This window comes from Rhipicephalus microplus, chromosome 10 (assembly GCF_043290135.1).
Source record: "Rhipicephalus microplus isolate Deutch F79 chromosome 10, USDA_Rmic, whole genome shotgun sequence".
NCBI classification, from domain to species: Eukaryota; Metazoa; Arthropoda; class Arachnida; order Ixodida; family Ixodidae; genus Rhipicephalus; species Rhipicephalus microplus.
The window spans coordinates 187,636-198,444 of NC_134709.1; the positions used below are offsets into that span (position 1 = coordinate 187,636).

At 43.3% G+C, this 10,809-nt stretch overlaps 1 protein-coding gene across 1 annotated transcript in view; it reads right to left on the bottom strand.

The window, feature by feature from the left end:
* The window catches only part of LOC119181232 (uncharacterized), a 77,134-nt gene that overhangs the window by 39,377 nt on the left and 26,948 nt on the right, over positions 1-10,809 (bottom strand). The window contains exon 2 of the mRNA XM_037432412.2: positions 7,167-7,634. Coding sequence (XP_037288309.2) covers positions 7,167-7,634 — 468 coding nt within the window. The remainder of the gene's footprint in view (positions 1-7,166; positions 7,635-10,809) is intronic.

The window sequence follows — 10,809 nt, forward strand, 5'->3', positions numbered from 1 at the left end:
CTTCAGAAAACGAGGTGCGGGTAACTGATGCCGAGTTCCGAGCCCAAGTTATTAGCTGGGCCCAGCATCCCGGGCCTCTCACGCTGACACCCCTCGAAACCGGGTGGCTATACGGCTTTCATCGCGGTAGTGAAACTCGTTTCCCAAGTCTTCGCAACTTGGCGTTTCAATGCGCAGTGCAAGCTCAACCTCTCGGATTTTTCATCCCGGCTCGGGTCGCGTCTCACGAGCCCTTTTCCGATCAATCTCTTGCTTTTATGTGGCTGGTGCGCGTGATCTCGAGTGACTTCTTCTCCTCGCGCACCGTTGCCGCGCTTCCACGTTCGGCACGTGCCTCATGCCTCTCCTTTATTCATGACGTTGAGCATGCAGCCTCGGGTGTCTGAGAATCAAAGCATGCAATGAATTGTGCTTACGACCATTTAAATTTCTGAATGACAAACATCTTCAATGTACAATGACCTCCATTGCCAATGAAATTAACATGAATAGGGGCAAAACAAAGCACTATCGCGGAAACTCGCCGACTACTTTTTAGATCATCTCGATTATGCACAGTACAAAGAAACTATTCTGAATCACATCCGAAATTTCGCGCGCTGAAGGACATTGATCATTCGCCTTCATGGGTGCACACTTGATTTGAAGACACAGCAATCAAATCGTGAACCACCATTTAAGTGCTACACATGCCACCGCCATTTTCATTACTGTTATGTATTCCTTTTCTCCAAGTGTAGCCATTTCTCCAAGAGTTTCGTTGATTCCATACCAAATCGCTATTTAGATTGCACGCGACTACTACTGAAATGCAACAAAAGCTAATTAGGCTAGCCTGCCATTCGGCATGTCACGGGAAGTTTGAACAAGACATGAAGATCGGGCGTTGAAAAGATCGCACTCAAGCACTGAACCAAGAACAGCGTGCACGATGCAACGTTAACGTTTGGGGCTGGAAGATTGACGACAACGAAAGCCCGCCAAGCATGTTGTAAGACTGCATGTTGGCAGCAAAGGTGAAAGCTCGCATCATGAGGCCGTAAACGGTTTAAATTTACGGACGAGATAGCAGGAGTGATATCTGTAGCAAGCTCAATAACGACATTTTTCCCGACAGAAAACTATAGAGAATGGAAAGCTATGAGAAAACCAAGCACAGTTGATAAGAACGGGATTGAATGTGCCATGTTAACTCTTTCGTTACCATGCCTATTCAAATTGATCACCGTTGATCAACGTATTGGATTGTCGATTTCGGCATGTTGAATTTGTTTCTCGTGCGGCGAGCACTTTCTAGCAGTTAGTCCGGCGCCATTCATCTTTCAGAATCAATTTCAATTAGCCCATTTTGGCAACATGGTGATTTTTGACAGATTTTTGGGCAAACCAATGTGGGTCATTCCGTGCCAAACGCCCCAGCCATTTTAGTGACCATCTCAAATGTATTTAAAGAAATCATGCTGATTTGCTACATTGAAAACAGTAAGCTGCTATAATATTTCGTAGAAAAATAAATTTGTGCTCCTGTGGGTGCCTTCCGAACTTCCAGAATGTTGTCTGGGTGTTGTTTCTGAAAAAACTATTTTAAAAGTACCGCTCCTACTCTCTATACTGAATTCGGTCTACATATTAATAAAGGCGCTTGTGCAATGTGTTTGAAGGTGAGCAATATTAGTGCTTTTTTTCTGCCACACATGACTCCAAGAATTTAGACAAAGTTTGTTTGCATTTTTTCTATGGCTTGCACTCTCTATGAATATTTGAGCCATGAATCAGGAGTGCAACAGCCAAAATAGAATTCGGAACTTGATAAGACAGATGCTTGGGCTAGTTGATCACTGGGAATCAATATATTTGCCCAGTGCAAGACTAAGAGTAGTTAACCGCGTAACTAGGGAAGAAGAGACAAGGACAGAAAATAGCGCTCTTTTCTGTCCTTGTCTCTTATTTTGTAGTTATGCCGTAACTACTCGTAGTGTTGCACTGTGAAAATATGTAGAATTTGGAACAATTTTTGGAGCAGCAAAACGTTACTTTTAGAGCACAAAACTACAAATTTAGAGCAGGTCATGAGAAAAAAACACCCATTCTTTTTCACGCAACACCACATTTGGAGCAGTATGAAAAAGAAGTATCTAAAAACCAGCTTTAGATCTTAACACACCGCAACCACGTTTGCTGACCCGCGAAGTGTTGCTGGCTATGGCAACCCATTTTTGTCATGTAGCGTCATCCTGCCAATAGATATGGTGGTGGTCAGCGGACCGATGAGCGTGTGGTCTTGTTACTTTATCTGAGCTATTGCATTTCACTAGGTCCTGACTTAGCAGCGGTTTAGGGTTAGGGTTTGCACGCCTAGATTCCTGGGTTGATTAACGACGGAAACTACAGGTCGCCGTGGCCTCGCTGAAGTTAGGGCAATTGAGAAAATTTTGAGGCTGGTCGGGCACTTTGGCACAGCGCAGCGCAATTTCGGTAAACACAAATTTCTCTTCTTTTTTTTTTCATCCACATTCGCTACGCTGATCGATATGTTGACACGCACACCAGCGAGCATCGGAATTCATTTAATGGAGTCATTTTATCTCGCGCCGCTGTGCCAGTCATAAAAATGTGATTCAGTACTCGAAACCACAGCATTTTTGTACCATCGACCTAATCAGACAAATTGAGAAATTGCGTAAGCATATAATGTCACAAATAACGTTGACCTTTGCGGATGTTACAAGATAAGTAATTCGACTGTATTAATCGACTGTAAACAGGCCATAGTTTGACTTTTTATGCCTCTTTATAACACGCACGCTGCACCCCTATTTATGTAATTTTTTTTTCACACATGTAACTTTCAGTAGTAAGGGAGCACTAGATGGTGCGTGTATTCTCGGGCTTTCGTGTCCTGCTTTTCGTTTTTTTTCCGACCTAAGTGCTATTCTAACTAGTGTCAATGCAGGCTAGTAGACACTTATCGTCATTACATATATGGTGTGAGCAACGCACACACTGTTGTTTGAATGGGTCTTATTTTATTAAGTGCCGACTATACCTTCTACAGTATTCTTCAAAAATTGGAACCTTAAATTCTACTCGTCGACAGTTTCAATGGACATTGGTTATGAATGCATCCACAAATCTAAAACCGCCGGTGTGCTTCATTGGCAAACCACTTGTCTCTTCTTTTTGTTTAATTTTTTTGCCGTAGAGCACTGGTGTCGAGGAAAACAAAAGGATGACGTTTCTTAGCTGCTTAACAGATCCTACAGTGAAACAACCAATGGAACTAGTCTAGAGGCCCTCACAGCTAAACACTGAAGTTTTTGATTGAATTACGGAGCAATATGTTGCACCTTGCCAAATTCACGGTGTCTAAGAAGTCTTGGAACAGCCCAAGTGCAAAGGTAAAGCGTGAGGCCCGCGCACTCGTTGCGATGGCAGCTCCGGCGTACCAACTCAGGTTTCCTACAGGTTTCCAAAGCGAAAATTCAAGGATATTTAAGGACTTTCCAGGACCTGTTGCAAGTTTTTTAAGGACTCAAAGCGGCATGCTAAGTTAGAATTTTTCCCTCTAAAATTTTTAAGAATGCCCAATTTTATTACACTTACAATAAATATATAGATATCGAAATTATAAAAAAAAGAGCGTGGTCTTAATACCTTCTCGCACCCTCTCACACACTCTCCGTAGGGAGAGGGCACGATGCCATTTCGAGAAGTCACGCACTGATGGGCTTCAACGCGCATGTGTAGTCAGGCCTTAAAGGGGTCGTTCCACATTATTTGTGGCTTGTACGCTCTTTGTTCCAAGCTTTAGTTATAGCTCCAATAAGCATGATACACGCACCAAGATTAATTTAATTTCGCTATATAATTTGTCACCTTTTTGATATGAACAATTTTCAGTTCCTGTTTGTGGGGACGAAGTTGGGTAGGTACGTAGCAGTGTAGCTGACTTAGTCATGTGATCGCAAAGCTTTGCACGCATCATGCTGAGTATCGTTAGCTCTCGCACACATGTGCCACACAAGCACCTGCAAAACAAACTCACCGCTACCTGCAACAGCCGCGATGCTTTGCCGGTATGTATGGGATGGAAGTCCGGAGGTCACTCATTTGACTACAGGTCTGGTGTGACGTCACTAGAACCTTTTTTGCCCTTCCTATAGAGCTATGTCAGTGCTAGATGTGCTTGAGATGGGCTTCAATTAGGAGAATGAGCATTTAGGTATACTTGGGAAGTGACTTAAAATGTATTCAACCCACACGATGCTTGCTACAGCCTTGAAATTTGATGGCACCACCTCATCAAGAGTGTTGGCTTGTGTACAGTTGACAATCGCAGAACGTTGCTCAACAGCCAAGAAGTAACAACAATGACAGTGGTTAATTTACACTCATCTTGTGAATACGCGTGTTCTTTTCTAGCACCATTCTTGGTTTGTTTAAGCAGCACGCGCCCAGTGTCGAGCTGTGACAGTTGTTAATCAGCACTCATCCTGTGCACTTTCTTTTTGTGCGTCCTCCATGCTTGAGCTGCACGTTGCATGTATGAAGTTGCTTGCCCTTCTCCTTGTGACATTCTTATTTTTTGCTATGACATTGACTGCTTCACCTTCGTCACAAACTAACCTTTTTTTTTTTTCGCACGAACTTTTGCAAAATGGGATCATGTGCACCCACGTCGCATTACTGCTTCAGAAATGGAGAGTTCGACAGGTTGACACACTGGTGTATCATATTTAGGAGGTCGCGATATCGATATGACACCCCACCAGTAATAATAGAAGAAGTCAGAAAAGCTTTGGAGAGCATGCAAAGAGGCAACGCTGCTGGTGAGGATCAGGTAACATCAGATATGCTGAAAGATAGAGGACAGATTGTGTTAGAAAAACTAGCCACCCCGTTTACGAGATGTCTCCTGACGGGAAGAGTACCAGAGTCTTGGAAGAACGCTAACATCATCTTAATACATAAGAAAGGAGATGACAAGGACTTGAAGAACTACAGGCCGATCAGCTTGCCTTCTGTAGTATACAAGCTATTTACAAAGGTAACTGCTAAAAGAGTAAAGGAAACATTAGAATTCAATCAACCAAAGGAACAAGCAGGATTTCGAACAGGCTACTCAACAATCGACCCCATTCATACTGTCAATCAGGTAATAGAGAAATGCTCAGAATGTAACCAACCTCTATATATAGCCTTCATAGATTACGAGAAGGCGTTTGATTTAGTAGAAATATCAGCCGTCATGCAGACACTGTGGAATCAGGGCGTCGCTGAAGTATATATAAACATCCTTGAAGAAATCTACAGGGGATCAACTGCTATCATAGAGCTTCATAAAGAAAGCAACAGAATACCACTCAAGAAGGGTGTAGCAGGGGGACACAATCTCCCCAAAGCTATTTACAGCATGCTTACAAGGAGGTTTTCAGAAGCCTAGAATGGGAACAGTTAGGGATAAGAGTTAATGGAGAGTACCTTAGTAACCTGCGCTTCGCCAATGACATTGCATTGCTGAGTAACTCAGGGGACGAATTGCAACTCATGATTACGGAGTTAGACAAAGAGAGCAGAAAGGTGGGTCTTAAAATTAATTTGCAGAAAACGAAAGTAGTGCACAACAAACTCGGAAAAGAGCAGCGCTTCGAGATAGGTAATAGTGCACTTCAAGTTGTGAGAGACAATGTCTACTTAGGGCACGTAATAACTGCGGAGCCGAATTACGAGATCGAAGTGACTAGAAGAATAAGAATGGGGTGGAGCACATTTGGCAAGCACTCTCAAGTTATGGAAGGCAGATTGCCACTAGCCCTCAAGAGGAAGGTATATAACAGCTGCATCTTGCCGGTACTTAGCTACAGAGCAGAAACCTGGAGACTTACAAAGAGGGTTCAGCTTAAATTAAGGACGACGCAGCGAGCAATGGAAAGAAAAATGGTAGGTGTAACCTTAAGAAATAAGAAGAGAGCAGGGTAGATTAAGGAACAAAGGGGGTTAAGGATATCATAGTTGAAATCAAGAAGAGGAAATGGACATGGGCTGGGCATGTAGCACGTAGACAGGATAACCGCTGGTCCTTAAGGGTAACTAACTCGATTCCCAGGGAAGGCAAGCGGGTTAGGGGGAGACAGAAGATTAGGTGGGCAGATGAGATTAAGAAATTTACGGGCGGGTATAATTTGGAAACAGCAAGCACAAGACCGGGTTAACTGGCGGAACATGGGAGAAGTCTTTGTCCTGCAGTGGATGTAGTCAGGCTGATGATGATGCTGCTGCTGCTGCTGATGATGATGATGTCGATGTCACCCGCAGCAGCAGTCTGTGATACGTGAAACCCAGGCAGTGCCATTGAAGGAGGCCCAGCAGGTGATACAGTCCCTTTGGGACCTTGTTTTCACAAACGACCTCCTAGTCACCTTCGTGGAGTACCTAGATACTCTTGACAGAGATATGCACCAGCTTCACATGAAGCAAGTGGAGAGAGAAGGGTAGACACTTATAGGAGAGAGGGGGGAGCAAGTGTAGGCAGGCAGAGGCCTGACAGCGAGCGTAAAAGAGGGGAGGAAGGGCCCTCTCCCCCTCACACCGTGACCACCCTTACAGCGCATGCACTTCCAGGGCGGTCACTCCACACACCGGATTGAGCTTGACCATAAGATGCCTCGCATCTAAAAAAAGGTCCATTAACGGTTTGCCTAGTCCACTTGGTCTACAAAATTCAGTAGAGCTCAATGGGTCTGGTCACATCGAGAAACCAAACCTCCCAAAAAGAGGTAATTATCCATGTTAGTGCACTTACATTCCAGTAATTTAGATTCCTTAATCAGCAAAACCCACGGGGTAACAAATGTGGGACAGCGAAATATAGGATCATTTAGAATTGAAATGAACAGTGCGAACACCATCGAGCGCCGGCTACTAACTGTGTTGATAGTGTTTATAGTCAGCGCTCGCGTGTGCCGTGTCTTTTCTATGTGGAGCACTGTCTTGGGTGTCTGCGCTGTTAATTTCTATTCTGTAATATATACCAACTATGTTCAAAGTGAGTTTTATTGTACTGCAAGATGCTCAAGTGTTTCACAGGAGCCCCAAGCTGAGCACAACAGACTCAACACACTCTGAAGGCATACAAGACACATGGACAACTACTATTTAGAGCTCACCTCTACTCTCAGAGCCCAAAACGCTGGCGCAGGCCTGGAATCGTAGCAGCAGCCTGCTGGGCTCGGTGCATGACTCCAGGTATGAGGGAGGGTTGGCACAGTCCCCGCCGCCCTGGTTATAACTGAAGAGCAGGGGACCCTGAATGGGGCACTCCTGCTCGCTGCCGTTGAGCCGAAACAGCGAGTACAGGCTGGCGTCACCCGCAAACTCAGCACACACAGCCGCATGCGACGTCTGGTGCGAGCAAGCCGTCTCTTTGTACTGAAGCACGTTTGTATGCTTCGCGCTGATTCCCAGGCAGCGCACACAGCCAGTCTCAGACAGCAGGAACTTGCTCTCGCGGCCCTCAAGGCAGCGACCTCTTGTGGATATGTGGGTGCGGTTGATGCGCACGGGTTCCCGTGCACCTTGCAGGAACCACTCGCCCCACCAGGCTGCCGAAAAGTCACAGCCATCTGCTTGGCACCCTGTAGTTTTATTTAACGGATGGGGTTTAACATCCCAAAACCATCATATTGAACAGTGAACAGTGAACAGTGAACTTTATTGACATCATGTGCATAGTACACAATGCCGGAGGCCGGCAGAAAAAGCCATCGCAAGGATAGCTTGACGAAGCTGCGGGCCCCCATTTTGGCACCAGGGTACAACGGTGTTCTCAGTACATAAACAGACAACAACAATAATAACAACAAGAAAAGGAAAAAAAATGTACTGAACAGATGAATCACTTAGTACAGGACCCGAAGGAAAATGTGAGCCCACTACAAATGAAAATATACACCAACGGATGTACTAAATAGCTCAGTACATATAGATTACCTTCATAATACATGCATACAGATTAACATAACTTTGTAATTTACATAGAGTACACTATAGATATATGATTGCACAAATCATTCAATACACGACCGAAAAAAATGAGAAAATATGAGAAAATATGAGAAAATATGAAGTGGTTACAAATCGCCATGCCTAGCGTACACCGACATATTCTCTATAGCTGATACTCATAGGCATGCGCGAGATATTATATAGTGTCAATTAACCAGACTATTAGCTACGCTTGGCACCAATAGGTTCAATGTTTTAAAGCTTCACGATTGTTTGAGCTCAATCTGTTAACATTAAATGCAGCATATGAATTGCAAGGTTTGAGAAATTACAGGAGCACCAGCGATACTGCTGGAAGGTTCAATGACTGACATACAAAAGACAACTGTTATCAGCATACAGCATGTATTGCTGCAGCTTGAGATTTTGATAAAGAAAGAAGCGACACTGTTGTCACACAAAAATTGATTAGGTAAGGAAATGTGGCATCAACAACTGCGAAGTATTCATCAAAGTTGTCGGTGTCACTCAATTGTTGGAAGGGGAAGCTGCGAAAGGCAATCAGCGTCGGCATGACGATGACCGCTCTTGTAACAAATTTCAACGTGTTCTTGCACTTGTAATGCCCAACAAGTAAGACGACTAGATAGGTACCGTAGTTCGGTGAGCCAACATAAAGAATTGTGGTCCGTGATGATTGAAAAGCAGTGTCCCTAAGTATACGGGTGAAACTTGAGGACAGCGAAAATGATTGAAAGACATTCCTGCTCTGCGACAGTGTAGTTTCGCTCTGGTTTATTTAAACAGCAACTGGCATAGCCAATAACGTGTTCTGCAGCTCCATGACATTGAACCAAGACAGCCACTACACCACCGGTGTCGGTATGTACTTCTGTGGCAGCAGATGGATCATCGAGGCGAAGCGCGGGCCCTGACATAAGAACAAACTTAAGTTGCGAAAAAGACGACTCATTTTGCTGACCACCGAAAAGGGGCACTCTTGTTGAGTAGGGACATCAAAGGTAAGCGATGTCGGTGAATTTAGGCACAAAACGATGGAAGTATGAGCATAAAAAGCTTTTTGCTTATTAAAGTCCGAACTAACTATGGTTCACAAAGACTCGCAGCTACTAGATTTTGTTTTAATCAAATTTTGTAATTTTTTGAAATTTGACATTAAGTATGCTTTTTCTGTATCATCATTCAAACATCTTGTTCGCATTTTCAACCATTAGCACCACTTATTTAATGTGTCAACAAGCAAATTCGCTTCAGTTCTGATTATTCCTTGTTAGTATTTTTCTACAGTTTTTGTAACTTCATAATTTTTATGTATTACTCTTTGCCTAAATATCTCAATAGCCTATGCCTATTATTTCTTACTTTGTACTCTGATTAGTTCGTAGTTTTTTTATGTTTATATTTTGCTGTTAAGTGGCTTTTTTACATTATAATTAGGTCCTTTTACACTGCTTGCACTATAGGACCTTTTTGACTACATTTTGCAAATGACTACATTCTGTATATGTACTCACTATTGAAGAAACTTCAAAACTCTTATACAGACTGAGGTTGTTTGAAGCTGCTCACAGCAGCAATTTTCTGAGATTGGGGTCGTTTGCCATGCTTGTCAACCAAACCATCGAGAACCACATGAGTCTCACAGTTGCCGAAGTGTCACTTCTTAAAATTGAGGATGAGCTTAGCTCTCTCAAGGCAGGTGAGAACAATGTGTAGATTATGGTCGTGCTCGTTGAATGCATGGCCAAAAATGTCATCCCGGTAGCATCCCGTGCGACGCAGTGTCCATGAAGCACTCAAACTTAGCTGGAGCGTTACATAGGCCAAAAGGCATTACACTGAATTCAAATAGATTCTCTGGGGTAAGGAAGGCCATTTTCTCTTTGTCAGCTGGTTGCTGGGAATTTGCCAATATCCCGATCTGACATCTATGGAGGACAAGTACGATGCAGAATGCAAACATCAATAACGTCATCAACCCTTGGAAGCAGGAACACATCCTTTTTTTAGTAACAGAGTTGAGGTGTCTGTAGTCCACGCAGAATCACAATGTACCATGCCTTATACCGGACAAAAATCACAGGGGAAGCGCAAGGGCTACACAACTTTTGGATGATTCTTTTTTTCCACTAATCTTCTACCTGTTGAGCAATGACCTTGTGCTCTGCAGATGAGATACAATATGGTTTCTGCCATATAGGGTGAGCAGATCCTGTATCAATAACGTGACAAGTACGTGACTCGGGTACACTTACTTGCTCGTTTTTATAGTGGTGCGCTTCGTAAGGACTTGGACTAAAGCCTGACGTTTTCCTCATGACAGCAACTTGTTTACCAAACTAAGCAATAGAATGGAAGCTATAGAGCGACAACTGTCCAGTCTTGCCACATTAGGCAACAAAGTTAAAGACAAAGGTAAAATTTCCCACATCGACAGAAACTTTGTCATGCTTAACGACAAAGTAAACGACCGAGAAAATAGAAGCCACCAAAATAACCTACACCTTTATGGTCTCTATGAGCCTAAGAGCAAGACACATGATGAATTAGAAAAGAAGTTTAATAAATATATCGTAGAAGATAAACTGGTACTTAAAGCGGCGAGCATTGAGTGAATTCATAGGATAAGCCACAGTATGGAGAATAAATCCTATCCAGTTCACATCTAGTTATAATACAGTGTTTGCACTACATAGAAATAAAAGTTTATCCAATCCAATTGCACTATATAGAGAACAGTTGTCTATTTTAAGAGCTTTGTATAAACTTAAAGGCACTACATTT